This window comes from Apodemus sylvaticus, chromosome 17, assembly GCF_947179515.1.
Source record: "Apodemus sylvaticus chromosome 17, mApoSyl1.1, whole genome shotgun sequence".
Classification (NCBI taxonomy): domain Eukaryota; kingdom Metazoa; phylum Chordata; class Mammalia; order Rodentia; family Muridae; genus Apodemus; species Apodemus sylvaticus.
The window spans coordinates 54,773,940-54,798,816 of NC_067488.1; the positions used below are offsets into that span (position 1 = coordinate 54,773,940).

Here is a 24,877-nt window from a genome sequence, read left to right on the forward strand (position 1 = left end):
TGTCAAACAGTACACTGCTTCTTTTCATTTGCTCGTCTAAACCTCAGTGAATGGAAGCCTCTTAAACCTACTGCTCAACAACTCTTTGCTTCACCTACAGTCCTAGATACTTGAGAGGCAGAGTGGGAGGGTCAGACCAGCCTGTAACACAGACAGGCTCTGTCTTCCTCCCCAAACCGTTCCACTCAACAGATTTCTTACCTCAGGCATTTGGGACAATGTCCTGTCTGCTCCCTGCACAGGTCCTAATCCCAACGTTGCATCGCTGTAACTTTTAAACCTATCTTTCTTCATTCTCCTTTTGAATCCATGTATGCCCTTGCCACAGCCATTTCTAAATGCTCCCTACCTTGCCTTTGTCTTGGTGATTGTCAGTCATGACAGTGCTGTCCCCAATCATTAGGGGTTTGTTTTCCCCCTGGTCTCTCTGAAAGGACTTTCAGCACCAAGATGAAAGGGCTTAAAAGGGGAGAGTATAGAGGGTTAGGTGAGTGTGGCTAGGCAGCGTGGGGGAAGGTGTCCAGGCAGGCCCTTGCCTGGGCACCTCTGCCCCTGAGGGACCACACACACACAGACATGGCATAGAGTTTATTCAGAGTAGGGGATGGGAGTTAGTGGTAGAGAGAGGTAGAGAGGTAGAGAGGTAGAGAGAGAGAGAGAGAGAGAGAGAGAGAGAGAGAGAGAGAGAGAGAGAGAGAGAGGAGAGAGAGAGAGAGAAAATAGAGTGGAGTGGAGGCCGGCCATGACCACATGGAGGGGGGAAAAGAGCCCCAGGGGCAGCAGAGAGGTAAGAACAAAGAGAGAGAGGAGGAGCAAGTAGCCCCTCTTATAGTGGGTCAGATCTCTGGGGTGGGGCATACCTGGCTATTGCCAGGTAGGTGTGGGGTGGAGCTTAGACAAAACCCCAACACTCTCCACCAGCCTGCCTCATCTATGAATGTGAGTGCTCTAATATAGTGTCTGATCGAGGTGACACAGACCAGGCATAACCTTACTCTGCAGACACGGTTAATCTCCGGCTTCACTCTTTGCCCCAAGACAGCATGTAGGAAAGTCTCCAGGCGGCTCTGGACGGCTGACTTTAGGGTACCATTGTCATACCTAACCTGTCACAGCAGCTGCGAACTCCTTCTTTCTGCTCCACTGTTCCTCCTAGTCCTGCTGGCTCCTTGCTTTTTCAAACTTTGCATAAACCAAAGGAGATTCCTGAGGCTACTGGGGCCCTATCCCTGGTGAGGTCTCATGGCTGGCGGAGATTAGGAAGATCCCTGGAGCCTACTTTTTTTTTCCTTTTTTTTTTTTGAGTCAGGGTCTATGTAGATCAGGCTGGCTTTGAACTCACTGAGATCCTCCTGTCTCTCCTCCCAAGAGCTGGTATTAAAAGGCTCATGCCACCAGGCCTGGCACCTGCAGCCTTCTTGAACTCCACTAGGGTTCTAAGACTTCCCATCTCTAGGCACCACCGCATATGCTAGGTAAGCACTGTCACCATTACTGTCCCCAGCCTTTAATATGTATATTTTAATTCTTTTCAGAGAGGATCTTCTTATATACCCCAAGCTGACCTTAAACTTGAGGATCTTTTATCTGCAGCCCCTGATGGCTGAGATTATACACCTATGCCACTGATGCTCAGGTTTTATTTAAAAAACATGATACACTGGGGTGGTCGGATGGCTCATAGAAGTGTTTGTGGCAGAAGCATGTGGGCCTGTGTTTGCATTCTTAGCATTATGTGAAATCCTGGTGTGCCCTAGAACTTTAACACTGGGTGGGCAGAGAAAGGGAGAGTCCCTAGAATAGTCTAGGCAATTGACGAGAGCAGGTACTGTAAGAGATATGTTGGCAAGCCACAGGAATCAAAGACAAGAGGTTCTGTGGGGCCTGACTGCTAGGTCTAACTCAAATTCTTACCTGAGGTAAGAAATCTGTTGAGTGGAACAGTTTGTGGAGGAAAACAGAGCCTGGATGTGTTACAGGTTGGTCTGACCCTCCCATTCTGCCTCTCAAATATCTAGGACTGTAGGTGAAGCAAACCTCCACTGGTGGACACTGAACAACTCAGGGAGGGTTGGGGTATACCTTTGCACACTCTCCTTCTGGGAGACTTCCAAACTATCACCAAAAAACAGAAACACTACTCCAGGGGAGGGCTACTGGGCAGAAGGGCAGCCCAGAGGCTGCACAGACTTCTTCAGGGCCCAGTCCTCAGCAGCATCCTCCAGCAAGTCACAAGACTCCTCATCAGCTCTGTAACATGGGTGCTGTTCTCAAAAGTGCCTGATATGCAGCACAGCAAAAGCAGAGAGGAAAGACGGCTGTTTTTGGTAATGTGGGGTCACACCAAAAAACTGGGACTGTGTCAGTTTCCTGTGATATCTGTAAAAGTCTATAAAGCATATAGCTTCAGCCTAAAGAGGTAGAAATGTTTCCCCTCCTGGGTAGTGAAACCAAGATGTCAGCAGATTGTGCTGTCTGTGAAGGCCATTTCCCACCACATCTAGCGGGACATTTGGGGTTGACTACTGGCTTCTGCCTAACACACACACACACACACACACACACACACACACACACACACACACTCCAATTTTAGTATATGTCCCATTGAAGTGAGCACACCCAATTTTTAATTTCCATTCTCCTGCCTCAAGAAGCTGGGTTACAGCTATGCACCACTAAAGTTTTCTTTCTTTAGTGCTCACTAGGCAGTGCTAGGAAATGGTTATTAATCTTAGTTTTGCCCAATCTCTCAGATTCTAAGGATTATTAGAAATAAGCTGAAGCTATGTTCTACAGGCTGTGCCTGAAGGGATCACCTGGGACCTGTTGACATTGTCCCTGGTATTTCCTGAAGTTTTTACTCTTGTGTCAGAAGGGAGCCCTAGAGAGCCCTGGGGTTGTCATCCAGGCAGCAAACAATTACGAGGCCATGGCTGTACAGGGAATGAAGAGGAAGAGGCGCCACCCCTTTTTGCAGAATCAAAGTGGAGTCACTTATAGACTGCAGTCTATAAGGAGCTGCAGAAGGCTTTCCTCTTAAAAGAATGGGAACAGAGCTGTGATACAGAGTTGGACCATTCATTCACCCTGCTCTGAGTACTTAGGATAAGTCTGGCATACAACTGGGCTAAGCCATATCGAGTCTTTTAGTGTGATTTCTAGCACCCACCAAGTGCTAAACCAACACCACTTTCAGTATGTCTAAAAGTCTGGGTCTTGAGTTAAATAGGGAGACTGTATCAAAAGTAGAAAAAGTGCAAGAGACAGCTGTCGTTAATGTTTCTCAGTAGTAAAGGCACTTTGGCAGTTGGCATTACCAGTGCTACACTAAAGCTCTGGCCTGTTATGTCAGCCTCTCGCCCTTGAGTCTAAGACCATAGAAATTTTACACCAACCACGTAAATAATTTCACGTAGCTACGCTACACTGCAAAAAGTGAAAGTAAACTTAATATATTCTACAGAACCAAATATACATAAAGCATCATTTAATGTGAAATTATACTTAACATATCCATATTAAGCTTTTGGATCTTACAATTAAAGCACACATTACTGCAGACTTAGAAGCAAGCGAGCGCCGGCAAGATGAATTCTTCATGCCTCCGTGCCTATTCGATCTTCAGCTGAAGCCCGGGCGGATCCCCGCCGTCGCTTCAGATATGCTCTGGTAGTAGTTGCTTCCTTCACTTCACTGTGTCTTGTTTACTAATCCGGGGTCAATGCCCTGGCAATGAGACCTGGACCTCACCACAGCGAGAGAGGCTTTCCACCTTCCCGCCGGCAGCTGGGTCCGGATCTGTGCTTTGCTCCTGGTTCTCCGCACTTGTTAGCCGCCTGCGAGCAAACTAAGGCCGACTCGGACCCCAAACGCACGCGGCTTCGGGGCTCATGGCGGGCAACCCGCCCCAGGGGTCAGAGGCTGGGATCCAGCGTCCTCAGCCCGTGCCGCCCGACCTGAGCACTCTCAGGGCCGCCCGAACACACGCAACCCGAAGACTCCGCTTTCTTTGCTGCGCAACAGCCACGCACACCGCTCAGCGTCGCCTTTTCACGGCGTCAAGTATAGCCTGAAACGAAGGCGGGACTTCCGGAATCGCCGAGTCACAACTTCCGGACGGAGGCGGAAGCGCCTCTCGGGTCTACGCTCCGGAGTCCTGGTATCTCTGAGGGGCCACCGGGGCACAGGAGAGGGCCGCTAGAGGTGTGCCGGCCGCTCACCGGTGTCAGGGTTGAGGATCTGAGGGATGAGGAGCGGCCATGGCCAGCGACGGGGCCAGGAAGCAGTTCTGGAAGCGCAGCAACAGCAAGGTCCCGGGCAGGTGGGTGTGACGGGTCGGGTCGGGTCGGGGTCAGGGGTCAGAGGTCAAGTGTCCGTACAGTCCTGTTGGACTGTAGGTGGAGTAGGAGTCTGGGAAGGGGAACCTGGATTCCCAAGAAGACTTTTGGGCGATGTAAGGGGCTCAGGGAGTGGGGGTCCGCAGTGGGAGTGTGGGATCTGGAAGGTGACAGTAGCCCTACCTAAGAGCAAGGAGAAGAAGAGCTGCCCCAAGTGCTTCCAGAGCCTGGCAGGTTCTCTCCAGCGAAACTCTTTAGCTCCCTGGGGAAGCTGGAAGGAACTGACCCGGGTCATGCCCTGGAGAGTTTGCTGGAGTCAGGAAACTGGCCAGGGAGAGGCAGCGCCTGCCAGGGAGATCGGTCTCTGCAGGGTGCATAGTGGTTTGAACACTTGGTTTTTCTTCTCTCGTCTCTCTTGTGATGCTTTTGCTTTGACCGTGGAAGTGCCTTGTGAATCTCTATGAGGTCCCACCTTCTAGCCTCTAGACACCAGTCTTCTGACAGCATCAGGAAACAAAGAATAATAATAAAAATACCTGGGTGCAGTCTGGAAGCTATCAAGCTCCAAAGTCCTTCTGTGATTGGTTATGGCCTGATGCCTCTCTAGACCTTAGGGAATGAAGAGACAGCACGCAGAATATACCTACGATCGATTCAGTCACGGACTAGGCTTTATTTCAGAAAAGTCCATCTCAAAATTTCAAATGTAGTTTATTCTGTTCTCAAACCAGAGATTCAGATATGAAATTTAAGAGTCTAAGAGTAGCCATCACACCAGTCCTGAAGATTCTGACATTAAGGTCACTTAAATAGAACCATTCACGAGCACAGAAAATGGTCTGTCTTCCTGTGTGCTTCATAAGAGACACCACTGTGTAAGTGTTAAAATTGTAAGCTTTGACATCCATTGTAGTCAATCACAATATGTGCTTTTCAGGGTGGTTGGCGGTTAGCAGGGGTTTCTGACTGCTGGGCCAGTGACTTGGAACATGGAGGAAGTACTCAGAGGTGCCCAGACACTGTATTTTTTTACAGTATCAGGAATGGGCTTTATTGAACAGTTAAGAACCTTTATAAAAAACTATTGTTATAGTTTAAGATGAGTTGCAGGGATAAACATGTCAAGCCTAGTGCCAGATAAACAGAAGCACGTGACAGCGTGACTTCTCTTGTTGTTACATCTAGAGACTTGGTTCCCCTGAAGTATGAACTGTAATTTATTGTTATGAGTCAACTGAGATATAACAATAATGGAATTGCTGTATGGAGTTGTAGAATTCAAAGACCCTTCTTTCCATCAAATGCTGTCTCTTGATAGTGCTTTTTTAATTATTTTTTTTTATTATTTTTTTGAGATAGGGTCTCATTTATAGTGCAGGCTGGCCTTGAGCTTCTGATCCTCCTTCCTCCTTCTCCAGAGGAAGAAGTAGTGGGTCACTACACTTGGTGTGGTATTTTGTCTTTGTACTGGGCTAAACAGCAACATATCTAATACTTGTACTGTGACTGTGGCTGTGACCTTGCTTGGAAGCAGGTTCTTTGTGGATGTTACTGAGCAGTGGGGGAGGTCCTCACTCAGGCTCTGGTTCCTGTAAGAACATGGGACTTCATATACAGAGAGAGGCAGAAGTGGGAGGAATGACCATGCAAAGATGGAAGAAGAGATTGGAATGATGTGTTCACAAGTCAAAACTGGGATTTCCCGCAACCACCCGAAGCTAGACATGGTGGGAAATGGCCCTCACAGACAGCACAATCTGCTGACATCTTGGTTTCACGACCCAAGAAGGGGAAGCATTTCCACCTCTTTAGGCTACTGCAGATGTCACAGGAAACTGACACAGCCCCAGTTTGCTTGTGTGTGTGTATGACCCCACATTACCAAAGACAGACTTCTTTCCTCTCAGCTTTGTTGCTGTGTTGTATATCAGGCACTTTTGAGAACAACTCCTATGTTTCAGAGCCGATGAGGAGTCTTGTAACTTGCTGGAGGATGCTGCTGAGGACTGGGCCCCGAAGAGAGTCTGTGCAGCCTCTGGGCTGCCCTTCTGCCCTGTAGCCCTCCCCTGGGGTAGTATTTCTGTTTTCGGTGACAATCTGGAAGTCTCCCAGAAGGAGAGTGTACAAAGGTGTGCCCCTTTCCTCCCTGAGTTGTTCAGTATCCACATTCTGGGCTTTCACCTGTACAGGAAAGTGCTACAGAGATCTAGGCCAGGCTCTTCAAGTGGGCCTCATGATTGTTGTCTTCAACCAGGGACTCTCTCTCTCTCTCTCTCTCTCTCTCTCTCTCTCTCTCTCTGTGTGTGTGTGTGTGTGACCACAGAGATTTACCTCCGAGTTCCAGACAGTGAAGGGAGTTTTGCACAGCAGAACCCTTCTCAGATCCTTGAAGACGATGGACAAAGTTCCATCAAGGACCCGGTGTTTGCCACATACTATTCTCAGTGCTCCACTGTACGTTGTCTACTAGGAGTTTGCCATTTGCAAAACGTGGCTTTGTCCTCTAGGCAACACTTAGTAAGGTAGGGTGGGTGTAAGGCCCTTGGCTGTTTGTCTACCCATGCTTGTTATACACAGATGTTCCTTTGTGCTGTTTTACACTTTTGTAACCTGGCCACTGCTCAGCTTTTAGCCTCAACTCCTCCTCATTCTTTTGAACTGTGCACTGCTGATGGCCTTCACTTCTAGGGTCTTCCATATCCCATGCTGTGTACAATCCCATTTCCATGTACATGGAAAGCTACGTTTTCACGCTCTGTTTAGCTGACTGAATGTTCCTTCCCTCCTCGATTACATTTTTTCTTTTTCTTTTACTCTTCACGCTTCACCTGCAACCTACTTCCTTAATGCCCTGCTGGTTCATCCGCAGTGTGGACTCAGGTACTCGTTCAGGCCCTGGCTTCTTCAGTTAGGCCACAAGCTCTGCCTGTTTAGGACGTACCCTGCTCTCATCTTCATTGTGAAGGACTGAGAAATGGTTGATCCCAGCTATATTAGCCTGGAGTGAGAAACAGATTTAGCTAAGAGAGTTGTGTGAGAGATGGTTTTAAGACCCCTCTCTCTTATTGGGCTTCCTGATCTTTGTATGTGTATTTAATGGAGTTGGTGGTTTTTTTTTTTTTTCCTGAATTTCCATTTTCTTGATGAGCTAACATATATAAAGACAATACCTTCTACCAGAAGGCTATGGATCTGAGTGGATTTTAGCCATCTCTTCCTGTGTGATACTTCCAATTTCTGCCATTCCTGGAGCCATTGGTTGCTGTATCTGTAATGGGACGGGGTTATAGATCACCTAGGTGGCTGTGACAGCCAAGGGGAAGATTTGCTTGATCTATGTCTTAGTAAGGTTTCTGTTGCTGCGACAAAATACCATGACCAAAAATAAATTGGGGAGGAAGGGCTTATCACTGTTCATTATCAAAGGAAGTCAGGACAGGAACTCAAACAGGATAGGGACCTGGAGGCAGGAGCTGATGCAGAGGCCATGAGGAGTGCTGCTTACTGGTTTGTTCTTCATGGCTTGTTCAGACTGCTTTCTTGTAGACCCAGGACCACCAGCTCAGGGGTGACCCTGCCCACAATGGGCTGAACCCTTCCCTATTAATCGCCAATTAAGCAAATGCCCTACAGCCAGATCTTATGGAGGGATTTTCTTAGTTGAGATTCCCTCCTTTCAGATAACTAGCTTGTGTCAAGTTGACACAGAACTATCTAATACAGTCTATCTCTATTCTTTCAGACAGATAGAGATATAGATGATAGATAGATATGATGGATAGAGATGGACTGCCTGAGAGCTTGATAAGTTATTCATCCAGTTAATTTTTATTTAACTCATGCTATTTGCCAGGAACAAAATTGGCTAGGATTTGTGCTCTATCCTTGGAGAGTTGATTGTTGGAAGGTGGTAACCACTATGCAATCTTTGCTGGGAAGGAGGGTGGGCAGTTTAGAGCCAGATGTAGCTGGAGGGTCTCATGGTGGCACAGTGGCTGCACACCTCTCACTGAGAAAGTGCCTTCTGAGTACAGCGCTGTAGGCACTGAGGGAAAGCCCTATGGGTAGTTGGAGGAAGGGGGCTCTAGGCAGAGGGATGGCAAGTGCCAGAGGCTCTGCTCCTCAACAGGACTGGAGTGTGAGGATAGGAGGAAGGAGCACGGCTGCTGTAACTGAGGTGATATGGTCAGAGTAAGATATGGACTGTTACTCTTTCATTCTGAGTGGGTCAGAGCCTTCAGAGGACTTGAGTAGCTGTGTGGCAGGGGCAGCCCTTCCTGTAACAGGGTTGCTTTGGTTGCTTTAATGAAGAGAGACAGACAGAGAGGAGAAGGGCAGAAGCAGGGAACCATGTAGGAGGCTCTGGGAACACTTTCGGATGGAGGACAGGCGTGGTGGTTATTGAAGTGGGGAAGGCAGGTAGGCAGGTGATAAAAATCAGAAAGCCTGGGTCCCTGTCTCTCGTGGGTCTGTTCTTTCTGGAGCCACTGACTGTTGACTCCTGTGGAGCTGCTGCTTTCTGCCATCATCACAGTTGGAATTCCTGCCACACGTAACTTTAAATGCCAAGGCAAACTCCCACACTTTGGGTTTGTGAACACAGGCAGCCTTTCAGCGTGGGGCTTCTGCTTCATATCTTACCCTGATTCTGTTCTGAGTCCTGCTGAGAGGGGGGAGTGCCTGCCCCTGGGGTGGGCGCAGGATGGTATTTGGATGTGCAGTGTTGGCAAGAAAGGCCAAGCTCAATTATGGTGAGGTCCTGGATTTTTGGGGCAAGGCTCGGGCGGAGGGGCAGCCTTAGCTCTGTGCCCTGGAGAGCTTTCAGCCCCTACTGTTGGAGCTGTGAGGAGTACGAGCAAATGAGACTGCTCAATAAGTCTGATTCAGTCTCAACTAAAGGGGGAGGGGTGCTGGGGATAATGGAGCCATTCACATGTGTTTAAGCGCGTTTGATGTGCCCGAGACTGAATGCTGGACAAGCAGATGTAGTCCATGGAGGCCAGCAGGGGTTAGGGTCAGCGGACATGTGAATATGCATGCTGCTTGAAGTTCTGTGAAGGTCAAACATAATTTGGCATGTTGGCATAATACCAGGATCCTATGAGGGGATATGATCACTTCCTTTCCAGGGACATTCTGTTTAAGCCGGGACCTGGAAGTGCAGAAGGAGTCAGGCTGCCCTCAGAGATGCAGAGTGGGCTGCAGGGGGACACCTGTGCCTGAGGAGGGATGAGAGCAGCCACAGCACACCGGGCTGCTAAGGCTTTGGAGGCCTTTGGAGGCCGTGGAGAAGATCTGGGTCTGGACTCAGTCTTGAGAATATTGGAGGTCTTCAAGCAGGGTGTGGTGCTCTGCCTTACAGAGTGAGCATGAGGGGGCAGGCCAGCTGTGAGGAAGCAGTCAGGGTGAGGGCAGACAGAGGCTGTTGGAAGGAGTAGACCGGGTCAAGGATCTATCAAATGGAACTTGCACGTTCACTGACAGCCTGGATGTCAGGGGTGGGCATGATTACTAGCCTGTGGCCTGGTAAGCAGAATCATCATCCCAAAGGTCTGGGTCCCCATCCCTAGAACCTATGAGTAAGCCATGTTATGTGACAGAGGGAGGTCCATGTGATCAACCAGTTGTCCCTGTCAGTAGGTTAGTCCTGGCCGGTGGCGGGTCCATGTGTAACCATGTGAACTTGTAAAGTGGTTGGAGAGAATCAGTATGATTGGAACTTGGTCCACAGTTGCTGGACTTGCCCAGGGAGGATGGGGCCAGATACCAAGGAATGTGCTGTCTTGAGACGCTTAGAGCATTGTTCTACTAAGAGTGGGAATGCTGTTCCTCTACTGCAAGAATCCAATTCTGCCCATAGCTAGAATGAACGGAAATGATTTCCCCCTTTCCAGCATAGACTGGCTCATATCTGGACTAGTCTGCTGACACCCAGGACCACCTTCTAACTTCTGTTCTCTGCACGGAGTGTGCTGAGGCTGTCTAGTGGGGTTAACTGCATGTGACTCTCAGCACCTCCCTCAGCAGAGCCCTGCTCCTGACCATAGGCTGGTTCTTCTGGTTAGCAGCTTTCAAAGTTGTTGGGTAGCTGCTACAAAGTGCCTTTATTCTGGGTGCTGGAAGTGAGAGGGACTCTTCTATCCTGTGTTCTGCTTGTCTGGCCCTGGCATTAAACAGGTTTGCCTCTCTTGTCCTGTTGCCTCATGTTCTTAGAGATCTGCCTTGTGGCTTTGAAATGCTCTTTGCCTGCGTGGTACCCACACTTCCATTTCTCAGCATCCCAGAAGTCCTGGAATTTGCCTCCCTATAGAGTGTGTTCGGAGTGGGGCGGCGGATAGGATCCACCGTGTGACTGGGGGTTTGTGGAGGTGCCAGAAGGTGGCTCTGCTGGGTACGCAATTCTTTTTCCTACCCCTCAGCGAGAACTTCACTTTGCCATGTCAGATGTCTCATTCTGTCAGCTACACTTGAAAATAAACGTGAGTCATATTCTCCCTTGCATATTTAATATAGCAAATCGATACTGGAATTAATTTTAAATGAAGACCAAACTAAGAAAAAAAAATCCTGTGTGCTCTGGTGTAGCTCCCAGGTAGAGCATGTGCCTGGCTTGGTGTATGTGAGGCTCTGGCATCTCTCAATGTCAAACCCAGTAGCCAAAGCCTCAACATTTTATTTCTTATGTAGTTACTATAGCATGAGGGCAGCAAGTGGACTTCCCTGCTGTGTCCAGGGAAAAAGAGGAGTGTGGTGAAGGGAAGACAGACTGCTCTGCTCCCTTGCCTAGCTCTCCGTGCTCCATCAGGACGAGGGCCACGGCAACACGATGGTTCTGGCAGGAGAATGACCTTCCTCTTCCTGTAGCTTAGCCCTCCCCCACCTCCCCCACCTCCCCCACTGTGACGTCCCAGTACCTGAAGTGTGGAGCTTCGCAGGCCATTCTGTGACAGGAGTCCAGCACAGGAGCCAAGCTTTCTGCTTACAAGGGGGCTGGCTGTAAGGACTCCACCCAGACATGGGATGTGGGATGTGGGAGCATCACTTGGCCTCCGGAGCAGTTGTGGTTGACCATGTTCTTCTTCTAGTATGGAATCGAGGGATAAATCATTTCTAGAGCATGGTGTCCATGCTGTGTCTGTGTTGTGGAGGTGGGAGTCCCAGAGCTGGTTGGTGACAGGGCTGTGGGATTGTTTACTGAGTGGTCCAGTCCTCTTAGTGGTTGCTGGGGCTTGAGACTGTTGTTTCCCCTTCACAGATGAAGCTTGCTCAGAATCCTGTGGCTTGTGAGCAGAGTCTGGGTTTGAACCAGAGTCTCTGTCTACTCTGTGTCCGACTGTCATAGCACACACTTCTCATCTCTTTTTCATCCCTAGCTGTGCATCTCTAAAAAGCTGACTCACCCCAGCCCACTGGAACTGGGCCCTCCAGGTGTAGCCTAGACTCCCACCAGCTTCTCACAGCCTTCAGGGTGTGCTGGGCTCCTCACCACCCAGAGAGCACCGAGCTCCCAAGCTGCCAGGCTGCATTTAGGCATGTCTCTGGGTTTGCAAGCTTCTTCCAGGCTCATGCTGGCGTGCAGATATGAGGCAGAGGTGTCACAGGGTCTGAGGGAGTGTGACCACTGTTCTTCCCATTCCTAAGGCTTGTCCGTGGGACTGCTGTTGTGCGGATGCCGGCCTCTCTGTTCTCCTTTTCTGAAATGCTCTTTCCTCTTTTCTAGGGACAGTGTGGGCGCTCCACCTTCGCCTTCCCCTCCCAGTACAGGGCACAGCCGTGGGTTCTCTCATGTAATGAGCTCAGGGCTGAGGAAGCTGCTGTGACTGGAGAGAGAGAGTGCAGGTGGAGCCTGGCCTTGCATTGAGTCCCTAGTGTGCTGTTCTGTCCACTCTCCCTGCGTGGCTGCAGTGGGCAAGCTGAGCCCTGGCCCGAGGCTGCTGCTCCTCTGTGAGCTGGCTGGACCATTGTAAGCATGCAGTCAATCTAGAGCCCTTCTTACCTCATGTGAAGCATTGGTCTGTCCCACATTTCTCATTCTAGGATTCACCCTCCGAGGATACACCTCAGGCCTGATGTGTGCACAGGGCTTGTCCAGCATTCTGATCTGTCTTCCTCTACATCAGCGCTTCTCAACCTTCCTGATGCTGCGACCCTTTAATACAGGTCCATATCTTGTGGTAACTGTCAACCACTTCATTGCTACTTCATAACTGTAAATTTTCTACTGTTGTGAATCATAATGTAAATATCTGCTATGTGACCCTTGTGGGGGTCATGACCCACAGGTTGAGAACTGCTTCTCCACATGCACACTGAGCCTGTCTGACTTGAGCTGTGCACTAGCCAGATCTGAATGACAGAGGTCCAGAAGCCGCTGTCTGCTTGTTCCCTTATATATGTTTCTGTGCTGGTGTGGAAAAAGCATCTTCTCTGAACATTTCTACTCCAAGGCCAGATGGTCAATGTTGGCTGTGGACATATGTGTGAGTAGAGAGGCAGGGCAGAGACCAGGTACTGAAGAGGGGCAAGTCAGTCAGCGGCACTGTGGACCTTAGTGTCAGGGACAGCTGCTTTTACTAGCCTGGGGAGCTGCCTGCCTTGTTAGAACCTGTGATCTTGTGACTGAAGTCTGGCCATTCCTCCTCCACTGTTCTTTGTGCTGTGTCCTAATGAATTGTCCACCTCGTGAAGCCACCCAGCGGCTCTTGTTTTTCTCGCCCCCTTTGGTGTTAGCATTGGCTGCTGCTGGCTTGTTGTATTGGATGAGACTTTATTGAGCTGTGTCGTGCAGAGCGGACAGTATTTTATGGTGCTCCTCAAGCAAAGACCAAGCTGGAGAACTTGATGTACTCTCCTGATTGGTAAAGACTGTTCTGGCCAAAGCCCTAGTGTGGCACATACCTCAGAGCTTTTCTTTCTCTCTTGGGCATTTCCTCAGTGTCTTCAGCCTGTCCTGTCTCATACCAGCCCTCTCTAGAGGTAGGTACTTCTGATTCTGGGGCTACACTATCATTTCCCTTCCTTCTCAGTTCACCTTCTTGAGCTGTCATTTTGGTGAGGGGCAGCTTCAAGACAGTGTTTTTCAGTGTATTCCTGGCTTTCCTGGAACTCACTGAGTAGACCAGGTTGGCCTTGAACTCAAGAGATCCATTTGCTTCTACCTCTTAAATTCTAGGATTAAATGTGCGAGCCACTGATGCCTGCCTAGCTAGCTGGCTTCCTTCTTTCCTTCCTTCTTCCCTTCCTTCCTCCCTCCTTCCCTCCCTCCCTCCCTCCCTCCTTCCCTCCCTTCCTTCTTTCTTTCCTTCCTCCCTCCCTCCCTTCCTCCCTCCCTCCCTTCCTCCCTCCTTCTCTCCCCTCCCTTCCCCCTCCCACCTTCCCTCCCTCCCTTTCTCCCGTTCTACTTCCTTCCTTTCCTTCTTCTAAGTTCTCATTTTAATGGGGCTCCCTTGTCCTGAAAAGGTAAATTTTTCTAGCCCCCTTGGGGCTGTGAGACATCTGCTCTAGGGTCATCTCTCTGCTGCCCTTCCCTGGCTTACCTGTCATGTGCTGCCCTCTGTGGAGATTGCCCTGCTTGCATTTGAGTGAGAGCCTATGCCGTGTAACAGGGTTGCCACCTGTGGCCTCAGTGATGTACATGGCTTGCTTGTTCTCTGTGGGCGAGCCCCTCCTACCTGCCTTGTTGTGGGACCCTCAAGCTATGTGCGGGGTAGACAGTGGAGCGTAACTAACAGCCCCTCCCCGTACGCTCCGTCCTTGGAAGTTTTCCTTTCTAAGGAGTCCTTGGAAAGTTTTCTGTTTCTGCTTTGAGGGGATATAAAGTTCCCGTTCTTTTCATGTGAAACTCCCTGATTTATTTATTTGTTTATTTATTTTTGGCCTGTGGTAATCCATTCTTCCTTCCTTCTGTATGGTGATGTCATTTGCATACCATACAATTCTCCCAGTTAAAATGTTCACAATTTAAACAAGTGTGCGTGTGTGTGTGTGTGTGTGTGTGTGTGTGTGTGTGTGTGTAGGTAAAACCACAACTTATCTGTCTATGAACAGAGGACAATGTTTGGCAGTCTGATCTCCTTCCATCTTGTGGATGACTCTGGGATTCAAACTCAAGTCTACTTGTGTCTAATTCAAGCAGCCATCTTGCCAGCCAGACATTCATGATTTTACAATGCACCTTTAGAGTTATGTAATTATGACTATGATTGACTTCAGATACTTTCATTCCCAGAAAGAGAAACCATATCTTATTATGCCTTACTTTCTTTTTTTTTTTTTTTTTCCGGTTTTTGGATTTGTTTTTTTCGAGACAGGGTTTCTCTGTATAGCCCTGGCTGTCCTGGAACTCATTCTGTAGACCAGGCTGGCCAGAACTCAGAAATCTGTGCTGGGATTACAGGTGTGCGCCACCACTGCCCAGCTATGCCTTACTTTCTACCCTTTCCCTGGAGACCAGGAATTTACCCTGTCTCTGGGGGTGATCTTTAGACATTTCATGTACTGTAATCATACAGTATCCCTTGGTAACTTTTTATTTGTTTGAGATAGGGCCTCATTGTGTATCCCAGGCTGGTTTTGACCTACTACCCTCTTGCCTCAGCCTCTTGAATCCTGTTTGACCTCCTTTTTGCTTAGCACATTTGTATTTCTAGACAGAGTTTTCCTTTGTAGAACTCACTCTGTAGACTAGACTGGCTTTGAACTCAGATATGCCTGTCTTAAGGTGTGCACCACCACTGTCCAGCATGCTTGACATATTTTTAAGGCTTGTCTATGCTCCGGCTTGAGACATTTGAGGTGTTCCTTGGTTTACAGTAGGATTCCATCCCAGTGGGTGCCCTGTTGGAAGGTCAAAGTGTACATAGCTGTGCAGCGTGCCTGGCCTCCAAGGATACCTAGTGGTATACTTCTAGCCTGGGGTAGACTGCTGTGAAGCACTGTGATCTCTGCTGCTCTTGCTATACAGCTGGCCAGGAACTGGGGCTCACTGCTGCCACCAATACTGAGTAAAGGTATTGCATCACATATTACAAGCCTGAGGGGCTGGAGAGATGGCTCAGTGGTTAAGAGCACTGTTCTTCCAGAGGTTCTGAGTTCAAATCCCAGCAACCACATGGTGGCTCAGAAACATCTGTAATAGGATCTAATGCTCTCTTCTGGTGTGTCCAAAGAAGTGACAGTGTACTCACATGAAATAAATAAATAAATCTTAAAAAAAAACAAGCCTGAGAAAGATTATAGTTCAAATTGTTATGTGTGTTTTCTGTTTAGTATATATTGCTTTTACACCATTGTGAAATTTGGAAATTGTGCTGAGCCATCATAAATTGGAGGCCATTTGTAATTTCCTCACTCCCTGCTTGGGACAGGGTCTGGCTTTGTAGCACAGGATGACCTTGAACTCAGTTCCCCTACCTTTGCCTCCTGAGTGCTGGGATTACAGGTAGGCAGCACGTACCTGGTTTCCTTCGTTTTATGATTTAATATTCCACCGTGGACACATCACCCTCATTCCCCTGTTGAAGTGGCAGGCTTTAGGCCCTCTGTCCTTGTCGTCTGCTTGTCATGCTGTGCTGTGGAGCTTTCTGTTCCTCAGATCTGTATTGCCTGCCTCACTGAAAACTGCAGCACCTTCACCTTCTGACTCAGGGAAGCAGTGCCTTACGTGAGTGTCTCTGGTGACCCTAGAGCAGTGGTCGTCAACCTGTGGGTTGTACCCCTTTTGGGGGGTCAAGTGACTCTTTCATAGGGGTTGTCTAAGACTATTGGAAAATACATATTTACATTATGATTCATAACAGTAGCAAAGTTGCAGTTATGAAATAGCAACAAAAATAATTTTAAAGTTGGGGGTGGCTACAACGTGAGGAACTGTATTAAGGTGTTGCAGCATTGGGAAAGTTGAGAACCACTGTCCTAGAGCCTCGTTCCTTAGAAGACTAGTTAGAGATAGAAACCAGCTGTCGAGACTACAGCACCAGGAGCACCGGCGGCGTCTCCTCCAGCTCAGAAACAAGTGTCACACCCAGTGGAGGTTGCTGAGTCTTCTCCTTGCACCCAGGTCCTTTTCCCTGCTCCTAAATAGTCACTGTTCTGAGCTACGCCGTCATTCTCATGCATGCTGTACTGAGCGCCTTCAAAAGCTACAGTCTCCAGATTCCTGCCCTGGTTAATTTCCTGCCCTGACGTCCCTCAGTGATGGACAGTAGCTGGAAGTGTAAACAACCACTGCCCCTCCCCCCAGGTTGGTTTTGGTCATGGTGTTTATCACAGCAATAGAAAGGTAACTAAGACACATGTGATAGGAATTATTTTTGCATTCATGTACACATGCCAAAAGGACAAGGTTTTGCACCAACACTTACTGGTGACATATTGTATATTAACTATACATGGGTATTTTTAACTTGCTTTCAGTGTTCTGTTGGTCGGTTAATGTTATTTCTGTCCATCACGGTTAGTACCTGCTCTGTCTGGCGTAGCTGGGACCTCATCTGTGTTTATACTCACAAACTGTTTCCTTTGTACTCATTCCTCAGTTTATAGCGAGCATCTAGGAGAGAGAGCCTGGAGCCTTCTGTGTGCTGGCTGCCGGCCTTATCACACTCGGCATCTTGGTCGTGTGTGTGTGTGTGTGTGTGTGTGTGCTGGAGGTGTGGCTCAGTGGTAGGGAGTTGGCACAGCACACAGGAGGCCCCAACTCTGAGACCCAGCCCTGCTAAGACTTTTTAGTTTCTTGTGTAGTGTCACAGACTTTGCTGAGCCTAGGGGTTCAAAAACAAGAGGTTTTGTGTCTCTATGTCAGGATGTGGCATTATGTCACATGTCCTTGCCTTTCCCAAAGTATCTTAGGGTCCAGTATAACTGTAGAGTTTTAAAAGAAGTATGATTTATTCAGAAGCACATTTATGTACTTTTTGGGGGGAGGGGTCTGAGACCCTGCACATATACCTCTGCGGCCTGCCCCAGTCTTGTATTCTTGCAGAAAGATTTCCTTATCTGAGGTGAGTGTGCATGTCACTTGACAGTACCTTTCAGTGGCTGCACTGAAGTCTGTTTTTCTTTCTTAGCAATTCAAGACCAAATAAATGCAATTTTAATAAGATAAAAACGAGGCTCCTTTAAGTCTGAGCTTGAACTTTGTTGGAACATTTTCTACTCAATAAACACAAGTGCTTTGCCTATGAAGAATTAATGAGTTTCCCGCTTTGCTGGGAGGGAAAGGCCTGAAATCTTTGATAATGCTGCAGAGACTTTTATGAAAATGACATGCAAATAGTGCCCTGCAGGCCAGGCTGCCGACTGTTTTGAATATAAATATATTGGGAATAAGAAGCAGCATGTGAGTGTTCGAGGCAAGAGAGCTGGGCGGTTGTGACAGGTGCTCCATGTGGGTCGCTCTCTGTATACACAGTGCTGCTACTGCAGCTGTCCTGGCCATGGTGTGCACTTGGTTTCTGTTTGGATGCCAGGTTCACACGGGCCAGCCCACTCTGTCACCCATCTGCAACTGCACCCTGTGCAAATTCTCATTTGGGTTCCCAGGGTGAGGAACTTAAAGACCAGAGAGTTAACTTACTTTGAGCTGTACCAGCTGGTAAGTGTTGGCACTAGAATTGGAACCCAGGCCTTTTGATTCTTCATCCTGAGAACTCTGCACCAGGGTCAGACACCTCTGTAAGGTTTGGAGAAAGGACACTCTAGGTTGTGTACGATCTGAGTAACTATATACCTTTTCTCTCTCTTGACAAGTAGTACATTTCTGATTCTCCTGGGTTCTGTAAAATTCAGGAAGTGCACAGGGCCATGGGGGCTTGGTTCTCGCCTTAGGATGTTCTGGAAGCCTCTGGGAGGACTGGAAGGTTGGGGCTGAAATAAGGCTCTTCACTTTTTGTCTTACTGTGGTAAGACACAGTTAGGATGTTAGTTATGATGGGTAAGTTGAGATGGGTACTCATGGGCACGTTTTATGACTAGTTAGGGTTTCCTCATAGCATATTGACTGGGGTTGAGGAGAGAAAACCCAGACATTCAGGTGGAAGCTCTAGTCAGGGTTCAGCAAGCATGTTAGTTCTCCCATTTTATATCCTGTGTAACTGCACCCACCCTCATATCCCCTGTAACTGCACTGGCCTCATAGCCCCTGTAACTGCACCGGCCTCATATCCCCTGTAACTGCACCGGCCTCATAGCCCCTGTAACTGCACCGGCCTCATATCCCCTGTAACTGCACTGGCCTCATAGCCCCTGTAACTGCACCGGCCTCATAGCCCCTGTAACTGCACTGGCCTCATATCCCGTGTAACTGCACCGGCCTCATATCCCCTGTAACTGCACCGGCCTCATAGCCCCTGTAACTGCACCGGCCTCATAGCCCCTGTAACTGCACCGGCCTCATAGCCCCTGTAACTGCACCGGCCTCATAGCCCCTGTAACTGCACCGGCCTCATATCCCGTGTAACTGCACCGGCCTCATAGCCCCTGTAACTGCACCGGCCTCATATCCCCTGTAACTGCACCGGCCTCATAGCCCCTGTAACTGCACCGGCCTCATATCCCGTGTAACTGCACCGGCCTCATAGCCCCTGTAACTGCACTGGCCTCATATCCCGTGTAACTGCACCGGCCTCATAGCCCCTGTAACTGCACCGGCCTCATATCCCCTGTAACTGCACCGGCCTCATAGCCCCTGTAACTGCACCGGCCTCATATCCCGTGTAACTGCACTGGCCTCATAGCCCCTGTAACTGCACTGGCCTCATAGCCCCTGTAACTGCACCGGCCTCATATCCCCTGTAACTGCACCGGCCTCATAGCCCCTGTAACTGCACCGGCCTCATAGCCCCTGTAACTGCACCAACCCTCATATCCCCTGTAACTGCACCGGCCTCATATCCCCTGTAACTGCACTGGCCTCATATCCCCTGTAACTGCACCGGCCTCATAGCCCCTGTAACTGCACTGGCCTCATATCCCGTGTAACTGCACTGGCCTCATAGCCCCTGTAACTGCACCGGCCTCATAGCCCCTGTAACTGCACTGGCCTCATATCCCGTGTAACTGCACCGGCCTCATAGCCCCTGTAACTGCACTGGCCTCATATCCCGTGTAACTGCACTGGCCTCATAGCCCCTGTAACTGCACTGGCCTCATATCCCGTGTAACTGCACCAGCCTCATAGCCCCTGTAACTGCACTGGCCTCATATCCCGTGTAACTGCACTGGCCTCATAGCCCCTGTAACTGCACTGGCCTCATAGCCCCTGTAACTGCACCCACCCCTCACATCCAGTGTAACTGCACCCCCCCTCATGTCCAGTGTAATTGCACCCACCCCTCATATCCCATGTAACTGTGCCTGCCTCATATCTCGTATTACCACATCTAACCCTCATATCCAGTGTAACTGTACTCACCCTCATATCCCGTGTAACTGCACCCCCCTCATATCCCCTGTAACTGCATCCACCCCTCATATCCCATGTAACTGCACCCACCCACTTCAAATCTATGTAGCTGTATTTACCTACTCAAAGTGTGAGACTTCCTCCATTGCTCTTCCCCTTTTCACTGAGGCAAGGCCTGTCAGTCAACCAGAACTGGCCTGTGTGGTGCCATTGGTCCTGCTAACGAACCTGCTCCAGGTTTCCTCTGTCTCCACCTCCTTGGGTTGGAATTACAGATGAGCTACCATGCTCACTTACGTACACACCTGGTATTTATGAGGGTCCCGGGGTTCCAGATTCCTGTCCTTTTACCTACTGAGCCATCTCCTCAGCCCATCTGTCTAGAATTTGCTTGCCCCCTTTTCTTAGGTTCCGGTATACCACTCTTTCAAGGGAAAACCAACACTGGCCTTAATGTGAGCTCATGCTGCGTTCCCATAGGAATGACCACAGGGCTACACTGTGGTTATAACACTGGGCTACAGTTCTCTTTGATAGGTTCATTGTTCTGACGGCAGTACAGGAAAGGGTAACACAGTTACAGGTTCTGGATGTGGACATTTTGGTGGGACAGCTATTTGCTGCCATACAGCATGAATGACACGGAAGGAAGTCTCACTTTGCAAATCAGTAAGCAGGTGAATCCTTGTTAGCAGATGGACATGGGATATGAATAGTTTACAAAAGAAGAGGTTCTAGTGAAAAATATCTGAGGCACAGAGCCAGTGTGAAGATTGCTTCTGTGCAGTTAGTGGTGTCTGGCCATCTGCCAGCCCTTGTTGAGGGAGAGGGAACTACTTGACTGTCCTTTGGCAGCATGGCCAAATCTCCTTAAGTGTGTGCCTTATGTCCAGGGCATTCCCATTGCAGGACTTTGTCCTCAGGAGGTTATCAAGTGCTGTGTAGCCATTCCTCTCCAGAGGTGTTATTGCTGTCCTTGTAACCACAAACAATTTTCAATCAGTTCTGTGTTTCACAGTCAACCTTGGGTAAACTCATTCTGTTGTAGCCATATGGCAGCACGGTGTGAAATTAGAAGTGATGCTGTCCGGGGAGGTGGCACAGGCCAGAGATGAGGTAACCAGAGCTCGTGCTATTCCTGTGGGGTTTAAACGCTTAATGTTGAGATAATTAAGATTTACAAGGAGTTGCAGAGGTATGTAGAGGGAAGTCCGAGCACTCTCTGCCTCAGAGTAGCTTTTCAGTTTATATATGCTACTCGTAGGCTCCTTACACATCAGGTAACACATCTGAAGGTAAATGAATGATTTTAGTAAACTGAAGAAGGAAGTAATAATTCGGGGAAATACTTCACATTACAGAGTCAGCAAGGTAAGACTTAATTTTTTTAAAAATTATTTTTATTATTATTTAAAATATGTTATTTATATATTTTATTTTTTATGTGTGTATATGTACCACAGCATGTAGGTAGAGGTCAGAGGTCAACTTGTAGGAGTTGTTTTCTCCTTCCATTGTGTGGGTCCTGGGGATTGAACAAACTCAGTTTGTCGGGATTAGGGGCAAACAGTTTTATCCACTGAGTTGTCGTAGTGATCCTAATTTTTTTTTTAACTTCTAATTATGTTTATATGTGTGGTGGTGGAAGGATGTGTGTGTATGAATGCAGGTGCCCATGGAAGCCAGAAGAGGACATTTGGTGTTTTGAAGATGGAGTTATAGGTAGCTTTAAGGTGCCCGGGTTGGGCGCTTGGAATTGAGCTTGCGTCCTCTGCAAGAACTGCATGTCCCCTCTCTCCCTCCGTTGTCCATCTCTCTAACCCTAGGCTTTAGTGAAAAATGTCTTCTAAGCTTTTCCTTGCCGTGGATGGGGATCAGCTCTGTGCAGAAGAGGAGGCGGAGAGATGCCCAGAGCCAGAGATGATGGATCATCCCAAGGAAACCCAACAGGATGATCCACATATTAGTTCTCAGAGACTGACAGCAGGCACCAGACCTGCACCAACCAGATCAGATCCCAGCACTGAGAGGGGGGGGTGGACACACACAGTCTCATCCTGAATCAAGAGACTGTTTGAAAGGGACAATCTGTTTCCTCCAGTGGGGTCTGACTGGGTGTGTCACCACACTCCAGAGTAGCTGGCTGACAAAAAATGCATGCTGGGTAGTTTTGTGCACTTTTTGTTTTGTTTTGTTTTGGCTTGTTTTAATCTTTCTGTTTTGTTTTAATTTTTCTTTCTTTCTTTCTTTCTTTCTTTCTTTCTTTCTTTCTTTCTTTCTTTCTTTCTTTCTTTCTTTCTTTCTTTCTTTCTTTCTTTCTTTCTTTCTTTCTTTCTTTTTCTTTTTGTAACGGAGGTAGGGAGAATCTGAGAGGACCTGGGGAGAGGGATCAAAAGTATGGTCTATTAAAAATAAAAACATGTTTTGACTCACTTAGAAATACTACATATATTTGTGTATGCGTGTGCGCATGTGCACATGTCACAGTGCTTGGTGCTTGGATGGAGTTCAGAAAACAACTCTGGGAGTCAGTTTTCTCCTATCACTATGTAGGTGACTGAATGAACCCAGGGACTGAACTCAGGTTGTCAGGCCTGGCAGACAGCGCCTTTTCCAGCTGAGACATCCGTGGTCCCAGGACTTCATTTAAAAAAGAAAACAACACGCATGTGCTTACCTAAATTACTATTTCTGTCTCTCTCTGCACACTTCTTTTTCCATCAGGGTCTTGGGTCAGAACCCCAGAGTGGCATGTTGGTGAGGATGTCTGATGAGCAGGGACTCCTTTGTCTCCTGTACTTGAAAGGGAAAGGAGGCGATCTGCCTGGACGCCTCACTCACGCAAGCCATCACAAGGCCACTCTATCTCTATCTGTACCAGCCTTGAGAGGTGGCTTCATTCTCAAGACCTCTCATGCTGAGGTGACAGATATCCAGGCCTCACCTCACCTCTGTTCTGGGACATGCCTGACTCAGAGGAGCTGAGGTCTAAGGGAGCTTGCTGGCAGAGCCCGTCTGTTTTTGTGGAAGAGTCGCACCCTCGTATATTTCTAAGATTGATTAAATCTTTACAAAATTCTTTGTGTTTTGATAATCAGAGGGGCATCTGGTGAAAATTCCTAGTGAAGTTATCTTGTGAGGTCGAGTCCTACTTGTGAAACACATTTGTGAGCGGAGGCTCAGGAATGTTCCCAGTGGTCTGAGAGGGCTCCTGGGGCTCCCTGACAGAGGCTTCTGCTCTCAGGATTGGCTTGAAGGTCCAGACTGTTGTGGCCTGTGTGGGCCCGTGGGCGCTGTTCTTCATGGGACTGGCCCTTAGCCCCGGGTGGCTAGACACGTAGATGTTGATAGAATGTGGTTTTCCCTGGGTGTGTGCCTGAGGGGCTGGCACTTTGCTTGGTTCACTGTTGGGCTTTCGGCAGAGCTAAAACAACAACAACAAAAAAACCTAACAACTAATTTTTGTCTCGCTGTTTTCCAGCATCCAGCACGTGTATGGAGCCCAGCACCCGCCGTTTGACCCGCTGTTACATGGCTCGTAAGTGGCAGTCAGTGGCCGGCTTTGCCAGCTCATTGGAGGTTCAGAGGGAGGGGAAATGTTTTCTGAGTCAGCACATGGCTTAGCCACTTGCTTTGTGAGACACTACTACCCGTATATAGTTCCCCCTGAAGCTGGGCCGTGGGATGTGGGCCTGCAGGTCATAGTACTCTGCAGAGAGCTGCCACTCCTGGCTCGAGGGCAGGGTGGCTCCAGACTGCCCTCACACCTTACCTGAACCCTTCCTCGGTCCTGCACTCTCTCTGACTTGGTGTTGGCCCTTCTAAGTATCGGGCCTAGCCCATGCTGGTGTGGCCCTGCAGGGCAGCGCCTGTCTGTCATATTTCCAGACCTCTACTGGGGTCCATGCTATATGTAGTCAAGCTTAGAGAGAACTCTTTGGACTATTCGGTCTCCGAGTGTGTGTGCAAAGGCCCTGTTCTCTGCAAGGTCCTCTTGCTCTGCACCCCTCAGCTGCTGCTTTAGGGGCTTGGCTGGGATGGAGGGCGCGCGGGAGTGGACTTTCTTGCCTTGGCACATTGCCGTGTAGTTCTGTGCTATTGGTGGCCCTTGTCTGAAATTCCTCCCTCCCTATCACATAGCCTGTGCAGTGCCAAGTCCTGTTTTGATGCCCACACTTTGTGCTTTTCTTGGTACCCTCATCTAGATGAAGTGCCTTCTCCCATGGGATTCTTTTTTGGCTGAGTGTGCACAGTAAAGACACCTTTGCCTTGTAGCTTGCTCAAGTCCACGCCCAAGGCACCCAGCACCCCAGTGAAGGCCAAGCGGGTCAGCACCTTCCAGGAGTTTGAGAGCAATACCAGTGATGCTTGGGACGCGGGCGAAGATGATGATGAGCTCCTGGCGATGGCGACAGAGAGCTTGAACTCCGAGGTGGTCATGGAGACAGCACATCGTGTCCTGCGCAATCACAGCCAGAGGCAGAGCCAGCCCTCACAGAAGAAGCCAGAGCCAGAGCCTCAGCCCATAGCAGAGCCTCCTGTAGCTCCCAGTGGTGACCTTCGCCTGGTGAAGTCTGTCAGTGAGAGCCACACTCCTTCTCCTTCAGGTAGGGACGAAGGGGCAGGAGAGCCAAGGAAGGAATAAAGAGGGCTGTGTACCTGTTTGCACCAGGACTCTGGGCCACGGGAGCCTATACAGCCATCTTCCATGTGGATGTGACCCTCCTGGGCCCAGGAAACAACCTTGTTGCCCGGCTCCAGATGGTCTTTTCTTTATTTTTGGAGTTGAGACCGTCTTTTGTACAAATGAAATGACCAGGCTTGTGGCTGGTGTGGGGGCCCAAGAAGAGAGCCACTAAGGAGCACAGGAGGTGGGAGACCCCAGCCTTCCTCAGAAAGGAGCCAGCAGTGCCCAGGCATGCCCCCCTGGGTGAGGGTTCAGCAGTGCCCAGGCATACCCCCCGGATGAGGGTCCAGCAGTGCCCAGGCATGTCCCCCTGGGTGAGGGTTCAGCAGTGCCCAGGCATACCCCCAGGATGAGGGTCCAGCAGTGTCCAGGCATGTCCCCCTGGGTGAGGGTTCAGCAGTGCCCAGGCATACCCCCCGGATGAGGGTCCAGCAGTGTCCAGGCATG

At 49.1% G+C, this 24,877-nt stretch overlaps 1 protein-coding gene across 1 annotated transcript in view; it reads left to right on the forward strand.

Moving 5' to 3' along the window:
* Positions 1-4,095: 4,095 nt before the first annotated feature.
* Positions 4,096-24,877, forward strand: part of Tbc1d22a (TBC1 domain family member 22A) — a 290,169-nt gene continuing 269,387 nt past the window's right edge. Inside the window, exons 1-3 of the mRNA XM_052160274.1 lie at positions 4,096-4,324; positions 23,225-23,281; positions 24,019-24,350. Coding sequence (XP_052016234.1) covers positions 4,263-4,324; positions 23,225-23,281; positions 24,019-24,350 — 451 coding nt within the window. The 5' untranslated portion in view covers positions 4,096-4,262. The remainder of the gene's footprint in view (positions 4,325-23,224; positions 23,282-24,018; positions 24,351-24,877) is intronic.